General features: G+C 47.9%; 1 protein-coding gene across 1 annotated transcript in view; it reads right to left on the reverse strand.

Annotated features, from left to right (window-relative positions):
* The window catches only part of LOC134660804 (structural maintenance of chromosomes protein 4), a 57,814-nt gene that overhangs the window by 3,037 nt on the left and 35,890 nt on the right, over positions 1-18,887 (reverse strand). Inside the window, exons 8-23 of the mRNA XM_063516605.1 lie at positions 18,485-18,597; positions 17,209-17,421; positions 16,619-16,741; positions 16,111-16,228; positions 15,399-15,595; positions 14,372-14,556; positions 13,799-13,928; positions 10,701-10,842; positions 9,974-10,102; positions 8,816-8,973; positions 7,270-7,408; positions 6,292-6,471; positions 5,592-5,774; positions 4,394-4,523; positions 3,952-4,069; positions 3,235-3,418 (exon numbers count right to left, since the gene is read on the reverse strand). Coding sequence (XP_063372675.1) covers positions 3,235-3,418; positions 3,952-4,069; positions 4,394-4,523; positions 5,592-5,774; positions 6,292-6,471; positions 7,270-7,408; positions 8,816-8,973; positions 9,974-10,102; positions 10,701-10,842; positions 13,799-13,928; positions 14,372-14,556; positions 15,399-15,595; positions 16,111-16,228; positions 16,619-16,741; positions 17,209-17,421; positions 18,485-18,597 — 2,442 coding nt within the window. The remainder of the gene's footprint in view (positions 1-3,234; positions 3,419-3,951; positions 4,070-4,393; positions 4,524-5,591; positions 5,775-6,291; positions 6,472-7,269; positions 7,409-8,815; positions 8,974-9,973; positions 10,103-10,700; positions 10,843-13,798; positions 13,929-14,371; positions 14,557-15,398; positions 15,596-16,110; positions 16,229-16,618; positions 16,742-17,208; positions 17,422-18,484; positions 18,598-18,887) is intronic.

Genomic DNA, 18,887 nt, shown 5'->3' on the forward strand with positions numbered 1-18,887 from the left:
AGCACCCACCTTGATGTAGTTGGCGACGATGGACACGTTCTTGAAGTCGAGCGCGGCGTCGATCTCGTCCATGACGTACAGCGGCGTGGGCTTGTAGTAGTGCAGCGCGAACATATAGCACGCGTCGCGCTCCTCACTCTTACTACATCTGTCTCGCTCGTCACACACAGACAGCACCCACCTTGATGTAGTTGGCGACGATGGACACGTTCTTGAAGTCGAGCGCGGCGTCGATCTCGTCCATGACGTACAGCGGCGTGGGCTTGTAGTGCAGCGCGAACATATAGCACGCGTCGCGCTCCTCACTCTTACTATATCTGTCTCACTCGTCACACACAGACAGCACCCACCTTGATGTAGTTGGCGACGATGGACACGTTCTTGAAGTCGAGCGCGGCGTCGATCTCGTCCATGACGTACAGCGGCGTGGGCTTGTAGTGCAGCGCGAACATATAGCACGCGTCGCGCTCCTCACTCTTACTACATCTGTCTCACTCGTCACACACAGACAGCACCCACCTTGATGTAGTTGGCGACGATGGACACGTTCTTGAAGTCGAGCGCGGCGTCGATCTCGTCCATGACGTACAGCGGCGTGGGCTTGTAGTAGTGCAGCGCGAACATATAGCACGCGTCGCGCTCCTCACTCTTACTATATCTGTCTCACTCGTCACACACAGACAGCACCCACCTTGATGTAGTTGGCGACGATGGACACGTTCTTGAAGTCGAGCGCGGCGTCGATCTCGTCCATGACGTACAGCGGCGTGGGCTTGTAGTGCAGCGCGAACATATAGCACGCGTCGCGCTCCTCACTCTTACTATATCTGTCTCACTCGTCACACACAGACAGCACCCACCTTGATGTAGTTGGCGACGATGGACACGTTCTTGAAGTCGAGCGCGGCGTCGATCTCGTCCATGACGTACAGCGGCGTGGGCTTGTAGTAGTGCAGCGCGAACATATAGCACGCGTCGCGCTCCTCACTCTTACTATATCTGTCTCACTCGTCACACACAGACAGCACCCACCTTGATGTAGTTGGCGACGATGGACACGTTCTTGAAGTCGAGCGCGGCGTCGATCTCGTCCATGACGTACAGCGGCGTGGGCTTGTAGTGCAGCGCGAACATATAGCACGCGTCGCGCTCCTCACTCTTACTATATCTGTCTCGCTCGTCACACACACAGACAGCACCCACCTTGATGTAGTTGGCGACGATGGACACGTTCTTGAAGTCGAGCGCGGCGTCGATCTCGTCCATGACGTACAGCGGCGTGGGCTTGTAGTAGTGCAGCGCGAACATATAGCACGCGTCGCGCTCCTCACTCTTACTATATCTGTCTCACTCGTCACACACAGACAGCACCCACCTTGATGTAGTTGGCGACGATGGACACGTTCTTGAAGTCGAGCGCGGCGTCGATCTCGTCCATGACGTACAGCGGCGTGGGCTTGTAGTGCAGCGCGAACATATAGCACGCGTCGCGCTCCTCACTCTTACTATATCTGTCTCACTCGTCACACACAGACAGCACCCACCTTGATGTAGTTGGCGACGATGGACACGTTCTTGAAGTCGAGCGCGGCGTCGATCTCGTCCATGACGTACAGCGGCGTGGGCTTGTAGTGCAGCGCGAACATATAGCACGCGTCGCGCTCCTCACTCTTACTATATCTGTCTCACTCGTCACACACAGACAGCACCCACCTTGATGTAGTTGGCGACGATGGACACGTTCTTGAAGTCGAGCGCGGCGTCGATCTCGTCCATGACGTACAGCGGCGTGGGCTTGTAGTGCAGCGCGAACATATAGCACGCGTCGCGCTCCTCACTCTTACTATATCTGTCTCACTCGTCACACACAGACAGCACCCACCTTGATGTAGTTGGCGACGATGGACACGTTCTTGAAGTCGAGCGCGGCGTCGATCTCGTCCATGACGTACAGCGGCGTGGGCTTGTAGTGCAGCGCGAACATATAGCACGCGTCGCGCTCCTCACTCTTACTATATCTGTCTCACTCGTCACACACAGACAGCACCCACCTTGATGTAGTTGGCGACGATGGACACGTTCTTGAAGTCGAGCGCGGCGTCGATCTCGTCCATGACGTACAGCGGCGTGGGCTTGTAGTGCAGCGCGAACATATAGCACGCGTCGCGCTCCTCACTCTTACTATATCTGTCTCACTCGTCACACACAGACAGCACCCACCTTGATGTAGTTGGCGACGATGGACACGTTCTTGAAGTCGAGCGCGGCGTCGATCTCGTCCATGACGTACAGCGGCGTGGGCTTGTAGTGCAGCGCGAACATATAGCACGCGTCGCGCTCCTCACTCTTACTATATCTGTCTCACTCGTCACACACAGACAGCACCCACCTTGATGTAGTTGGCGACGATGGACACGTTCTTGAAGTCGAGCGCGGCGTCGATCTCGTCCATGACGTACAGCGGCGTGGGCTTGTAGTGCAGCGCGAACATATAGCACGCGTCGCGCTCCTCACTCTTACTATATCTGTCTCACTCGTCACACACAGACAGCACCCACCTTGATGTAGTTGGCGACGATGGACACGTTCTTGAAGTCGAGCGCGGCGTCGATCTCGTCCATGACGTACAGCGGCGTGGGCTTGTAGTGCAGCGCGAACATATAGCACGCGTCGCGCTCCTCACTCTTACTATATCTGTCTCACTCGTCACACACAGACAGCACCCACCTTGATGTAGTTGGCGACGATGGACACGTTCTTGAAGTCGAGCGCGGCGTCGATCTCGTCCATGACGTACAGCGGCGTGGGCTTGTAGTGCAGCGCGAACATATAGCACGCGTCGCGCTCCTCACTCTTACTATATCTGTCTCACTCGTCACACACAGACAGCACCCACCTTGATGTAGTTGGCGACGATGGACACGTTCTTGAAGTCGAGCGCGGCGTCGATCTCGTCCATGACGTACAGCGGCGTGGGCTTGTAGTGCAGCGCGAACATATAGCACGCGTCGCGCTCCTCACTCTTACTACATCTGTCTCACTCGTCACACACAGACAGCACCCACCTTGATGTAGTTGGCGACGATGGACACGTTCTTGAAGTCGAGCGCGGCGTCGATCTCGTCCATGACGTACAGCGGCGTGGGCTTGTAGTGCAGCGCGAACATATAGCACGCGTCGCGCTCCTCACTCTTACTACATCTGTCTCGCTCGTCACACACAGACAGCACCCACCTTGATGTAGTTGGCGACGATGGACACGTTCTTGAAGTCGAGCGCGGCGTCGATCTCGTCCATGACGTACAGCGGCGTGGGCTTGTAGTAGTGCAGCGCGAACACGAGCGCGAGCGAGGAGAGGGTCTTCTCTCCGCCGGAAAGGTTGGAGATGTTCTTCCAAGACTTGTTCGGGGGCCGGACGCTGGGGATAACGAAATGAATCTGTAAACTGTCTTCACTACAATAATTTTACAAGAGCTTTGGAGCGACACAATAGGGAGTATTACTGCAATGTTTTGCCGCCAAAGTGCAACGCTTGCGCCTTTAGTAAACCTATACATACTGTGCCTTAAACTGTTTTTTGACAAGTTTTTACACACAATAAAATATGACATTGATATATAGAGGCGGTTTGTTTACCAAGGGCCTACCGGGAAACACGAAAATCGAAATTCAGCTATCTGCCTTTTTATCGCTCGAATATGACATTGATACATAGAGGCGGTTTGTTTACCAAGGGCCTACCGGGAAACACGAAAATCGAAATTCAGCTATCTGCCTTTTTATCGCTCGAATATACAAGAGTGATAGAGAGGTTAAATAACAAAATTTTGACTCTCTCGTTTGCTGTAGACCCTTAGATTGTGACGGATTGTGGAAGTGGCACCCCCTACGCAGAGTTTCGCGTAAATTCGTTTCGCGACACTTTTAGTAGATAAACTATCAAATAGTTACCTGAAGGTAATTCCCTCGGTGAATGGATCCAGGGTATCCACAAGTTCCAACTCCGCGTCTCCGCCGAGCGTGATCATCTGGTACATCTCTTTCAGCTTTGCGGTTATCGTGTTGAATCCTGAAAGAAAAGATTCTTATTTCATACATTCCGGCAGTCTATGGGGCGGGCAAAATTTTGTTTGCGAGTTCAGTATGACTTAAAAATGTCACCCTGTATAGGAAGTAGGATCTGCGATATGGGACTGTGCGCGTTGGAGGATTTGCCATCTTGTACACAATGTACATTTGCCAATGCAAGTGCTGCCATCTACCGTTCTCGTAAAATCTCGTACGAATTCTTGTGCACAGTATGTTCTGCCATCTTGTGGGCTACATCGGAAGCATAAACTATACATTTACGCCTGTGCTGACCCCTATATTAGTTCATGCAAGCTCCATGTACCTGCTAAGAAGTCGTTGGTGCGTCTCTTCTTGAGCTGGTCGTATCCGTTGCGCACTTCGTTCCGCTGCGCCGTGATCTGGTCCAACTCGGCCGCCCGTTTTAGGTACAATTCCTCTTTCGCTTTGTAGTCCTGCGAATAAAAATATTTTTGAAATGAGACAGTAAAAACATCTTCGATCGAATCTCACCTGTCGGCCTAGCCAAGGTGACAGACGCTTGCGCTACGACAACGAAACGCTTTGTGTCTGTCTATCACTCATGGAAGACCATATTAGTGCAACAGTGACAGTTGTGTTTCGTTCGCTACGGAGTGTAAGCAATTGGCATGTTGGCTACGCGGCCTGTACTGCCTGGAGATAAGGCTTAGCATCACCCAGCCAGCCCTACTTCTGTTTAAGTCACTCCCGTGGGCATAGCACAGGAAGGGTGCGTCAACATCTCGGCGAGATAAGACTACCAGTCTTTTTCTAACTGTATTAATAATGAAAGAGAGACGGGTAGCCTATCTTACGGGCCCGCTGAAGCACATCTACTACCATATTCTCTTGCCTATATCAACATTGTCAAACGACTGTCACCTGTATGGCCTGGAGATTAGGTTTAGCATCGCCCAGCCGGCCTTGCTGGGCTGTGAGCCGCTCCCTAAGTTGGTCTACCGCCATTTCTTCTAGTTCCTCAGAAGTGTGTGTGACGAGATCGTAGTTTACTTCATGTCGAGCGACTCTCACCTGTATGGCCTGGAGATTAGGTTTAGCATCGCCCAGCCGGCCTTGCTGGGCTGTGAGCCGCTCCCTAAGTTGGTCTACCGCCATTTCTTCTAGTTCCTCAGGAGTGTGTGTGACGAGATCGTAGTTTACTTCATGTCGAGCGACTCTCACCTGTATGGCCTGGAGATTAGGTTTAGCATCGCCCAGCCGGCCTTGCTGGGCTGTCAGCCGCTCCCTAAGTTGGTCTACCGCCATTTCTTCTAGTTCCTCAGAAGTGTGTGTGACGAAATCGTAGTTTACTTCATGTCGAGCGACTCTCACCTGTATGGCCTGGAGATTAGGTTTAGCATCGCCTAGCCGGCCTTGCTGGGCTGTGAGCCGCTCCCTAAGTTGGTCTACCGCCATTTCTTCTAGTTCCTCAGCAGTATGCGAGTCGAGAGGCTATACAAGGTCCTCTAGTCGTAGTTTACTCCATGTCGAGCGACTCTCACCTGTATGGCCTGGAGATTAGGTTTAGCATCGCCCAGCCGGCCTTGCTGAGCTGTCAACCGCTCCCTAAGTTGGTCTACCGCCATTTCTTCTAGTTCCTCATAAGTATGTGTGACGAGAGGCTCGGGGGGCTCGATGCCAGGCACACCTTCGATACCTGGGTCTTCTAGTTTCAGGTTTCGTAGCTGAAAAAGTGAGGTTATGATTTATTAGCCGTTATTCTATGGAGAACAAAACCTATGTCCATTTGCAGATTCTGAAATATGGATAATCACTTTAATAATCATAATATAACCCGGGTAAATATTAAGTCAAGGTTACAAGATACGAAAAGTAATTGATATTAATCAGTATACGTTATTTATATTATCTTCTCTTAACACATTCATTGTCACCAGCCAAACAAGACATTCGCGCCAGGCTACAAAAAATTCTTCATATAAAGCTGTAGTACCACGATCCCGACTATCGGGTCGTCTGGCTTGGGAACGAAATCATAAAATACCCGATAGTCGGGTTTTCAGCATTGAATGTGTTAAGTTCTGGTTTCCTAGGATAGCGGTGCCGTCATATAGCGGCTGAATGACGTTAGAACTTTGTCTATGTAAAAAAAATGGCGCGGTTTCTAGGAAACCGCTATTCTTGGTCTAACTCTACATCTGCTGTGTTGTAGTGTGACTATATCTTATACATAATACTTACGTCTCGCTCTAACTGCGGCATTTTCGCCCTAAAGTCGACGATGCTCTTCTCCATCTTGGTCACATTGTTCTTTGCTTCAATCTGCTCGCTTTTGTATTTATTCATTTTGGCTTGTAGTGCTGCTATCTCTTTCTTCAGCTCTGAAAACGAGTCCGTACCGTCGGATATTTGCTCGTCGAGCTAAAATGAGAGGATTTCGTAAATTTAACCATATACTTAGTCATAAGTTAAAGAATTTGTTTTGGCGGTTATGATAAATGATGTGTTAAATAAAAACTATTGATTCGCCACTTCAGAGGTCGCGCTGTGCTGTGTTTAGACCTTCAAATAAGATCGGCCTATTGTCACGTATTAGTGACTCCGTACGCTACGCGAAAACTGGATTTATATCGTCCATTCAACCCTTTATGTATCGTAGACACGTTAATTCGTCGTGGGTGATAGAGGAACACTTATAATAACTACTGTCATAGAATAAGTACTACCATACAGAAAGGACACTTCCTACGAAACCGAAGTTTGACAGCGATTCAGGGTCGAGTCATGATATCCCTTTCTAACTTATGGCACTATCCCTTTCGGCTATTAAGGGTTGTCAAAATTCAAGCCTATCTTATCTGTGTTCGTGCACGCAAAGGGACGTCAAGTTGTGTAAACCCTAATAATTGATCGGAGCAATGTTGAGCCGAGCGAAGTCAGGAGTGTCTCCCCACTGCTACTGTGTACGAACGTTGTTAATGTAATATTCTTGCTGAAGGTTTTAAGGTCCATGGTAAGTGAGTGACATTTTTGTATAAGACATATAGTGTAAAAATAAAACACTAAAAATGTTTTCGTGGGTCTTTGCTGTCGAAGTACAATTTCTTATAGGTGGTGGCAGATTATTCCAACACTTTGTGGCAGCGTATCGAAAGCTGTCACGAAAAGCAGACGTACTGTACTTTGGGCCAACAAGCCGTTGAGTGCCCCGCACCTTACCTCCTCAATAAACTTCTGCAGCTCTGCGCTGTCGAGGGTCAGCTGTTTCTTCTCGCTGTTCCAAGTCTCCAGTTTCCTCTCGTTCTCTGTGAGGTCCGCTTCCATTTGAGCTATCTTGTCTTTGGACTTTTTGGCGTTTCTGAAAAGATTGTTTTTATTCATTGTTTTTGCTATCATTTGAGAGACTAAAAAGGTTCACTAAAGTGTACACAAGTCAGTGGTGAAGCATCTATAGAGCTCAATTCTTACCGGCTTCCCTAATTTTAAGGCATATTGCACTTTATCCTACAGGTATCTTTAAAAACTAAGCCGGGTTAGGTCTGGGTTACACAACACGCAGGCAGGTGGGATTGTTTGGTTATTAGGAACTTATTAAGGCTGTACGTGTACCTACAGGTTGAGCAATAAATTCGTGTACTTAGGGACTGCACAATTGCACATAAGGTGTGTGAGAGCGAGCGAGGCTTCATAATGCATCATCAGACGTAGTGCGTCAAACCTTCACAAGCACCAAACCACAACACACAAGTGCGACAAATTTTCGCAAATCACGAAAATCAGAAACGACCGTGGTCTTCTTGTAAAGGTCATTTACTTGGCTACTTGACAATGATAAAGGAAAACCGACCTTTTGCTAGTGTTAATAGCGACCCTCAGCTGGACACCTTATCTATTTTCTTGAACAGGTCGTCGACGCTCTCCACTCTTTGACCACCAACCATGGCCGTCTGATATATTGAATGAATTGGGTATTGTTAAAGGACAACCGACCTTTTGCTAATGTTAATAGCGACCCTGAGCTTGGTGATCTCGCTGGACACCTATCTATTTTCTGTAACAAGTTGTCTACTTGTGACTTACTACCAGCCATGGTCTGCTGTGTAATGTTAAAGGAAAACCGACCTTTTCCTAGTGTTAATAGCGACCCTCAGCTTGCTGATCTCGCTGGACACCGTATCTATTTTCTGGAACACTTGTAACTTACTACCAGCTATGGTCTCCTGGGGAATATTAAAGAAAAACCGACCTTTTGCTAGTGTTAATAGCGACCCTCAGCTTGGTGATCTCGCTGGACACCTTATCTATTTTCTGGAACAAGATGTCTACTTGTAACTTACTATACCAGCTATGGTCTCCTGGGGAATGTTAAAGGAAAACCGACCTTTAGCTAGTGTTAATAGCGACCCTCAGCTTGGTGATCTTGCTAAACACCTTGTCGATCTTCTCGAACAAGTTGTCTACTTGTTACTATAGCTTTGGTCTACTGCGGAATGTTAAAGGAAAACCGACCTTTTGCTAGTGTTAATAGCGACCCTCAGCTTGGTGATCTCGCTGGACACCGTATCTATTTTCTGGAACACTTGTAACTTACTACCAGCTATGGTTGATTAACTGTGTAATGTTAAAGAAAAACCGACCTTTTGCTAGTGTTAATAGCGACCCTCAGCTTGGTGATCTCGCTGGATACCTTATCTATTTTCTGGAACACTTGTAACTTACTACCAGCTATGGTTGATTAACTGTGTAATGTTAAAGAAAAACCGACCTTTTGCTAGTGTTAATAGCGACCCTCAGTTTGGTGATCTCGCTAGACACCTTATCTATCTTCTTGGAGAGGTCGTCGACGCTCTTCTGCAGCTCTCTGACCTTACCGCCGGCGACGGCAGCGATCTGGGCGTCCACGCCGTGGACTTCCTTCTCAACCTGGAATTATTCTGGGGTTAGTTTACAGCTACAAGTAATAAAAATTACTACATAGTATAAAACAAAGTCGCTTCCCGCTGTCTGTCCCTATGTATGCTTAGATCTTTAAAACTACGCAACGGATTTTGATGCGTTTTTTTGAATAGATGGAGTGATTCAAGAGGAAGGTTTATGTATAATTTATTAACCCGTGTGAATCCGGGGCGGGTCGCTAGTAGACAATAAGTTCGCCTTTGTACATTGTATATATTTTGTTTTTATTGTGTTTGTAATTTGCCTTATGTACCATAAAGTGTTTAAAAGATATCCCTTTTGAGTCCCCCGGACGCGATATCGGATCGGAAAAGAGGGTACAAATTTTAAACTTCCAAGGTAGTTTTTTGGCTGGAAAATAGACTGGGAGTAAATTTAGAAATACAAGATAATCTTTTATATCCAATATGTTATGCGACTTATGCGCCCGAAATATGATTTCTTCGATTCACATAACATAATCAAATCGACACTGCCGAAAACCCTGAAAACGACTCATGTATTATTTTACGATTACGGTATAGTGCAATACTGACATACACTGCAAAACAATACATCCCCGAAAACATTCAATTTACTTCCACTATGATTTAAGAAAAAGTGAGTATTCCGTAAGTTAGAAGTTTTGACACGATTACATCAGAAGCGACAGTGTCGGTTGTTTTTAGGGTTCCGTACCTCAAAAGGAAAAAACGGAACCCTTATAATGATCACTCGTATCTGTCTGCCCGACCATCCCCCCCTCCCCTTTATCTCCGAACTCCGAAACTACTGGATCTAAAATTTTGAAAAAAATACACAAAATAGTTCTTTACCTATATATGACAGGAAAACCTATTAGAAAATGTGCAGTCAAGCGTGAGTCGGACTTAATGTACGGAACCCTTGGGACGCGAGTCCGACTCGCACTTGGCCGCTTTTATTTATGTTATTGCTGTGTCACGATCAAGTTCAAAGATGTCCTTACCTCGCCAGCGTCGTGTTTGGCCTTGTCGAGTTCCTCCTTGGCCTCTTCGACGGCGGCCTCGAGCCGCGCCTTCTGGGCCTCGTCGACACGGGACGAGGCCGCTTTGGTCTCTTGTTGTCGCACTTGGTTCTGTTGAACGATAATGTTACATGGTTACAGTTTTATAAAATCAAAGATGTTTACAAATATCGCAATTTACTCGTATTATTGTGTCGTTTCGTTTGACGACACTGGTCTGGCCTAGTGGGTAGTATTTATTTGTGTGAAGAGCACAGATATTTGTTCCTGAGTCTTGGGTGTTTTCTATGTATTTGTATATTATATATATCGTTGTCAGAGTACCCACAACACAAGCCTTCTTGAGCTTACCGTGAGACTTAAGGGGCCCACTGATTACCAGTCCGCCGGACGGTATCGGCCTGTCAGTTAGAACAAAAAGTTGACAGTTCCGAACAACAGGGCCCCCTTTAGTCGATCTGTGTAATGGCTCCTCTACACGACGGGCCAGCGCCAGCCACTCCAAGGGACGCATTTATGCGTTAGAGGGAGCAAGTGATATCGCTATCTCATTCTACCGCATGGCTGCGTCCCTTGGAGTGGCCGGCGTTGGCCAATCGTGTAGAGGAGCCATAAGGATTTCCTATAATATTTATAGAATAGAATAGAATAATCTATTTGTTTATTTTATTTATTTATTGTTGGTAAAAAATAAGCATAAGTATAGAACCTGTAACAGCGGCACTTGCTCGGCAAGACTCTTCAGTTCGAAGTTGAGCTTGTTGAGTGTGGATTTCCCTTCGCGAGTGCTACGCTGCAGCGATACCACGTTCTCCTCTATCACACTGTGTTCGCCTCGCAACGCTGTTAGTCTGGAAATTGGTCACGTAATAAAAGTTACAAATGTGTTCGAAAATGTTACAAATAACTATTAAATAAAAATAAAACCCTAGGCTATTTTATGTCAAAATGCCTTAAGTATTTTGTATAAGAGCCCATACTCTTCAAATTGCTGGATCGATTTATATAAAACATAGCTAAGAACCATCACAAGACAACTCGCTTTCACGTAAAAAAAAACCGCATCGAAATCAGCCCATCCGTTGGGGAATTACGATGCCACCGACAGACAGACAGACATTGGCGTCAAACATATAACACCATCCACCCAAACATGTTTGGATGGCATTTATTTTTCTGGACGACTAAAAGCTAACATCAACCACTCCCAAAACAATGGCCCTAAAACATAAAAGGTCTCCCCTCAGCTTGATGTCAAGTTACCTTTCAGGTATCTTGACGCTGGTCTTCCATAGAGACTATGTGAAGCTTGGTGTCTTGCTGCACGGAGCTGCCCATGCGGCCGCGGGACATGTCCCACCATGGTGCGACCGCCGCCCGACATGGTACCTGTGGAGACACGCATTTTACCTTTCTTCAAGCGCAGCTAGTCGTTCCTCATTAGCCTTCAGCACCCTGGGGTCCTGTTCGTTGGTGTCCTGCTGCACGGAGCTGCCCATGCGGCCGCGGGACATGTCCCACCATGGTGCGACCGCCGCCCGACATGGTACCTGTGGAGACACGCATTTTACCTTTCTTCAAGCGCAGCTAGTCGTTCCTCATTAGCCTTCAGCACCCTGGGGTCCTGTTCGTTGGTGTCCTGCTGCACGGAGCTGCCCATGCGGCCGCGGGACATGTCCCACCATGGTGCGACCGCCGCCCGACATGGTACCTGTGACTCATTTTACCTTTCTTCAAGCGCAGCGAGTCGTTCCTCAGTAGCCTTCAGTACCCTGGGGTCCTGTTCGTTGGTGTCCTGCTGCACGGAGCTGCCCATGCGGCCGCGGGACATGTCCCACCATGGTGCGACCGCCGCCCGACATGGTACCTGTGGAGACACGCATTTTACCTTTCTTCAAGCGCAGCGAGTCGTTCCTCATTAGCCTTCAGCACCCTGGGGTCCTGTTCGTTGGTGTCCTGCTGCACGGAGCTGCCCATGCGGCCGCGGGACATGTCCCACCATGGTGCGACCGCCGCCCGACATGGTACCTGTGGAGACACGCATTTTACCTTTCTTCAAGCGCAGCGAGTCGTTCCTCATTAGCCTTCAGCACCCTGGGGTCCTGTTCGTTGGTGTCCTGCTGCACGGAGCTGCCCATGCGGCCGCGGGACATGTCCCACCATGGTGCGACCGCCGCCCGACATGGTACCTGTGGAGACACGCATTTTACCTTTCTTCAAGCGCAGCGAGTCGTTCCTCATTAGCCTTCAGCACCCTGGGGTCCTGTTCGTTGGTGTCCTGCTGCACGGAGCTGCCCATGCGGCCGCGGGACATGTCCCACCATGGTGCGACCGCCGCCCGACATGGTACCTGTGGAGACACGCATTTTACCTTTCTTCAAGCGCAGCGAGTCGTTCCTCATTAGCCTTCAGCACCCTGGGGTCCTGTTCGTTGGTGTCCTGCTGCACGGAGCTGCCCATGCGGCCGCGGGACATGTCCCACCATGGTGCGACCGCCGCCCGACATGGTACCTGTGGAGACACGCATTTTACCTTTCTTCAAGCGCAGCGAGTCGTTCCTCATTAGCCTTCAGCACCCTGGGGTCCTGTTCGTTGGTGTCCTGCTGCACGGAGCTGCCCATGCGGCCGCGGGACATGTCCCACCATGGTGCGACCGCCGCCCGACATGGTACCTGTGGAGACACGCATTTTACCTTTCTTCAAGCGCAGCGAGTCGTTCCTCATTAGCCTTCAGCACCCTGGGGTCCTGTTCGTTGGTGTCCTGCTGCACGGAGCTGCCCATGCGGCCGCGGGACATGTCCCACCATGGTGCGACCGCCGCCCGACATGGTACCTGTGACTCATTTTACCTTTCTTCAAGCGCAGCGAGTCGTTCCTCATTAGCCTTCAGCGCCCTGGGGTCCTGTTCGTTGGTGTCCTGCTGCACGGAGCTGCCCATGCGGCCGCGGGACATGTCCCACCATGGTGCGACCGCCGCCCGACATGGTACCTGTGGAGACACATTTTACCTTTCTTCAAGCGCAGCGAGTCGTTCCTCATTAGCCTTCAGCACCCTGGGGTCCTGTTCGTTGGTGTCCTGCTGCACGGAGCTGCCCATGCGGCCGCGGGACATGTCCCACCATGGTGCGACCGCCGCCCGACATGGTACCTGTGGAGACACGCATTTTACCTTTCTTCAAGCGCAGCTAGTCGTTCCTCATTAGCCTTCAGCGCCCTGGGGTCCTGTTCGTTGGTGTCCTGCTGCACGGAGCTGCCCATGCGGCCGCGGGACATGTCCCACCATGGTGCGACCGCCGCCCGACATGGTACCTGTGGAGACACATTTTACCTTTCTTCAAGCGCAGCGAGTCGTTCCTCATTAGCCTTCAGCGCCCTGGGGTCCTGTTCGTTGGTGTCCTGCTGCACGGAGCTGCCCATGCGGCCGCGGGACATGTCCCACCATGGTGCGACCGCCGCCCGACATGGTACCTGTGGAGACACATTTTACCTTTCTTCAAGCGCAGCGAGTCGTTCCTCATTAGCCTTCAGCACCCTGGGGTCCTGTTCGTTGGTGTCCTGCTGCACGGAGCTGCCCATGCGGCCGCGGGACATGTCCCACCATGGTGCGACCGCCGCCCGACATGGTACCTGTGGAGACACATTTTACCTTTCTTCAAGCGCAGCGAGTCGTTCCTCATTAGCCTTCAGCACCCTGGGGTCCTGTTCGTTGGTGTCCTGCTGCACGGAGCTGCCCATGCGGCCGCGGGACATGTCCCACCATGGTGCGACCGCCGCCCGACATGGTACCTGTGGAGACACGCATTTTACCTTTCTTCAAGCGCAGCTAGTCGTTCCTCATTAGCCTTCAGCACCCTGGGGTCCTGTTCGTTGGTGTCCTGCTGCACGGAGCTGCCCATGCGGCCGCGGGACATGGTCCGACCGCCGCCCGACATGGTACCTGTGAAGACACACATTTTAAATACTTATACGTGTAAGCTGTTTAATATAAATATCTGGGAGACCGAGCTTTGCTCAGAAAACTTATAAAAAGTCGAATAAGCGCGTTTTCCCAGAGATAAGACCTAGCTAGATCGATTTATCGTCCCCGAAAACAGTTTTCTTCGAAATCGTTAGAGCTGTTTCCGAGATCCCTGAAATATATATGTAAATATACAAGAATTGCTCGTTTAAAGATATAAGATACGAAACCGCAGTTAGGCCAGGGGTGCGAAACTCCTCCTTTCGGGCATTCTCGGCTCCGTTCGGCTCAGCATTGCTCCGAGCAATTATTAGGGTTGGCACAACTTGACGTCCCTTTGCGTGCACGACAATGCTATGTCAGTTATGACACTGTCAGTGACTCATGGTACGGGTACTGTACAGTTCTTGCTTAACACTCACCGGATATCTCGATAACCTCGCCAGCTAGAGTGACGACACGGTGTCGTTGTCGGCCGTACGCGATGCGACGCGCCTGGTCTAGATTGTCCGCTACTAGGGTGTCACGGAGAGCGAAGTAGAATGCTGGTAGCATGCGTTCGTCACGAACTGTGATCAGGTCGAAGAGACGTGGTACGTTTTCAGGGCTGAAATGATAACATGAAAAATTAATCTATAGACATATCTTACGTCTTATTGTTAGTATAAGAGGATTTGTATTGTTGTATACTTAATGTATTCAATATTATTACATGTCGATATCATGTCGTCCGTATAAAGCCTTATACACCAGATACGGACGCTAATGAGAAAATAATCGGTGCAGTGCTGAAGCAAGTAAAAGTACTTACAATGTTTTCTTAGTCTGATAGTCGAGATGTTGTATTTTCTCGAGCGTGATACACGTGGCGCGGGCGATGTCGTGACGACGTCACAGCGTAAATGACTACGATATTATAGCCTTCTGCTTGTCGATACCATGTCGTCCATATAAGGCCTTATACACCAGACTGACGCTAACAAAAATGGAATCGGTGCCGTGCTGAAGCAAATATTACTTACAATGTTTTCTTAGTCTGATAGTCGAGATGTTGTATTTTCTCGAGCATGATGCTGGTGGCTCGGCCGATGTCGTCACGACGTCACAGCGTAAATGACTACGATATTATGGCCTCCTGCATGTCGATATCATGTCCTCCATATAAGGCCTTATACACCAGATACGGACGCTAATGAGAAAATAATCGGTGCAGTGCTGAAGCAAGTAGAAGTACTTACAATGTTTTCTTAGTCTGATAGTCGACATGTACCATTTTCTCGCGCGTGATACACGTAGCGCGGGCGATGTCGTGACGACGTCACAGCGTAAATGACTAAGATATTATAGCCTTCTGCTTGTCGATATCATGTCGTCCACATAAGGCCTTATACACCAGACTGACGCTAACAAAAATGGAATCGGTACCGTGCTGAAGCAAATATTACTTACAATGTTTTCTTAGTCTGATAGTCGAGATGTTGTATTTTCTCGAGCGTGATGCAGGTGGCTCGACCGATGTCGTGACGACGTAAATGGTCGAGCGCGGCCTGAGCGGTCTTCACTGTGTCTACTACGATGTTGTCCAATGGACCGCAGCAAGTTGATATGGCTACGTCGTATTTTGGGTCGATGCCTCCGAGATCGCCCTGGGGAAGAACATTTTGTTACTCAAATCAGACCTGCTAGCATGGTCAGTTGCATTCTCGCGCGCAACTTCAAGTATGGGCCCGCGAGAACGCAACTCTTGCTAGCCGGTCGGGTCAACATTATCAGTATTACATATCACAATACCTGACAATTGCAATGCTAGGATTTTTAACCACTCAACTGTTACGAAGCTCGAAGCGAGCATCTGTAACTGATCGACTATGAACTTCCAATTTTGAAGTATTGGGGTTACGATTCTAATAGTTAAATACAGAGGTCACGATTTTAATAGCCTATTTTAGACAGTCATGTCCAAAGAGTTAAAGCATCGCAAACACGTTATTGCATATTTGCTTGTTCGATGTCCTGAACCATACCTTATTATAGGCGTTTGTCAAACACGATTTTAAGTCCTCGACATGATAGGGATTCTAGTTTAACCAATGACATATCTGGCACATATTGAATACTATAGCGAATTATATGTGCTTATTGTAATAATAGATGTACTTACAAGCCTTCCAAAGATGCCAGGCATCTTGCCCTTTTTCTTCTCATTCATAAGCGAGTCCAGCACTCTGCCGCGTGATCGATTCGCGTTCAACGCCGCTCGCGATTCTTCTAGCTGAGCTCTGAAACATAATATAGATATGTACAGTCTGTCAAGCTGGATATGTCAGTAGCAATGTAAACTAAAGTATGGTATCCCTAGGAAACAAACAAAAAGCAGCAATGTACATTGACCAACGATGAAATGTAAACAAAACAGTTCCACAGATAAGATATAAATGACACGCGATTTTCGAACAATTCAAACGTAGTGTTGCTAACCCGCGATTTATCAAATTTGTCGCCTTTATATGTATGAATAAATCCCCGGGTTAGGTGCAAAATTCGTTAGTCATTTAATCTTCGACGCTAACTCATAAAGTTTCTACTTTTTTACTTTAACCTACTCAGGTAGTGAACGTTTCTATCCCCACCAACGGAGCGGCAGCTGACGTTCACGACGCTTTACGTACCTCAGAGTTCTAGCTTCGGTGAGCACACCGGTTTCCTCCTGCTTCATGTTCCGTAGCTTCGACTGAAGATCCGTCAGTTGCTTCTCATTGGTCGGTACCGTGGACGCGAGCTCTTCTTGCAGACTGCAATATAGTTTTACGGGTAAGATGATTTGTTGTTGGTGACCGATTTCCCATGATAATCAAAGGCCGAGGCCGATATAATTAAATATTCACAGTTATTCAAGAGTATCTGATGTTTTCAAGTACTCGCAAGTATTAACTTGTCAATTTTAACAGCTTTGAATGATTCACGGTTAGTTTCACTAGATTTATATCGACCGGGATATAAACCGTGATTACCTTTTGCATTGTTTTCGAGTACAAAAGATAATCACGGTTCATAGCCCGGTCGGCGTCATAGCCAGGCGGGATCGTCAACAAATAACAGGTGGTGTATAGGTAGAAACCGTCGCTACGCTTAGATTCTACACCTTTGCGACACTTAACATAAGAAGAAATACCATATACGCCGGTCGTCAACTAAAGTAAGAAACAGGATCGTATTTTTTTCACTTTAATTACCGTATTTTATTATGGACACTACTTACGTTTTCTTCTCAGTCAAGTCCCTCGCCGCCTTCTCATAGCTCTCTCTCATTCTCTCCAGCTTCTCCGTCTCTTTCGTCTCCGTGCTGAGATAGATCTTGAGCTCGGACTCTCTCAGTTTGAAGTCCTTGTTGGCTTCGTCTACGATCCGCTTTAGCTCGATCATCTTTGCTTGCAGCTTGTCTTTTGTTTCTTGGAGGCCTTGCGTTTTGGACCTAAATGGGAAATAGGATAAAATATAAAAAATCTAGCGATCCGCCCCGGCTTCGCACGGGTTAACAAATTATACATAAACCTTCCTCTTGAATCAGTCGATCTACTAAAAAAAACCGCATTAAAATCCGTTGAGTAGTTTTAAAGACCTAAGCATTCATAGGGACAGGCAGACAGCGGGAAGCGACTTTGTTTTATACTATGTAGTGATATTTTAAACTAAAGAAGTTAGTCAGTGACGCTGTCAGAGACATGTTTTCAGACTTTTAGTTCCAAAAAAGGGTAAAACCTCCTCCGCGAATTCCAAAAGTATAAGACGCCCAAGACCAATGCCATATTAAGAATATCGGGGTCAAAAACGTTTTTACCAGTTACTGTAAGGCCCTTCTCTCACGAGGCTACTCTCAAGCGATTTGTGTTTCGTACGCGTATCCTACGCGTCGCTTGTGAGTACCCGCCATATTTATTTCCTACGTTTCGCACACGACGAGACGCGTCGACGACGCGTTTGATATCAGTCGCACGCTACTGTCTTGCTGGTCGCACGCGACTCGAGTCGTATACGCGTTGTATACTCAAGATGGCGGCGGAACAAGTTTTTAATATAAATTTCGTTCAAGAGGTGGAAAATAACCATGTTCATATAATTATAAGCTGCCTGATTATGTAAGAAAAGATGTGACAGAAAAGGCGTGGCTTGAAATTGGAAAAAAAAAATAATTTGACAGGTCAGGAATTATATTTTTATTTCAATCAAATGTATACACAATAATTGGACGAATAAAGAATTGAGAATAGAGAAGAAGATTGTCTTCATCGCTGGAGTCACTAGACATTGTCGTACGAATGTTGTTTCGCAAATGATACAAAATAGTCTCATTTGCGTAGCACCGTGTGCGGAAACGAGTAGCATACCAGTAGGCGATCATGGTTTGCATCTCAGTCGCGTAGCTTTTGAATAGTCTCGTGAGAGAAGGGCCTAAGAAGTGGGTTAGCTACTTAAACAACAATTTCAACTTACCATTGGTGGACCTTATGGCTTCGAAATAAGGTGGTATTTCGTACCTGACACTGGCCATGACCGTCTGCAACTCCTCTTCGGCTTTCACCTTGTTCTCCCGATGTCTGGCCAGCAGACTCTCGCAATCTTCTATTTCCTTGGCGTTCTTTTCTGGCACCTAACAAAAAGTATATGTCTTATTGGATTTTCTCAAATACTATTTCACGCCTGCGTTGATAAGCCAGGCAACGCCGCAAAGCGTGTACGTGTAAATGTAAAATGGGCGGAACTGAAATTAGGGATATTTATGAAAAAAGTGAAACAACTAGTGACACTTAAGATAACGATATGTGTAAAGAGTGTCCTGAAATGTATGTTTAATATTATTCAGCTGTAAAAGCTACGTTTGCTCGTGACCACTAAAGCAAACTTTAGCGCAAATTTTATTTCCATGAGCAGGTTTCCTCA

Source organism: Cydia amplana, chromosome 2 (genome assembly GCF_948474715.1).
Source record: "Cydia amplana chromosome 2, ilCydAmpl1.1, whole genome shotgun sequence".
Taxonomy (NCBI): domain Eukaryota; kingdom Metazoa; phylum Arthropoda; class Insecta; order Lepidoptera; family Tortricidae; genus Cydia; species Cydia amplana.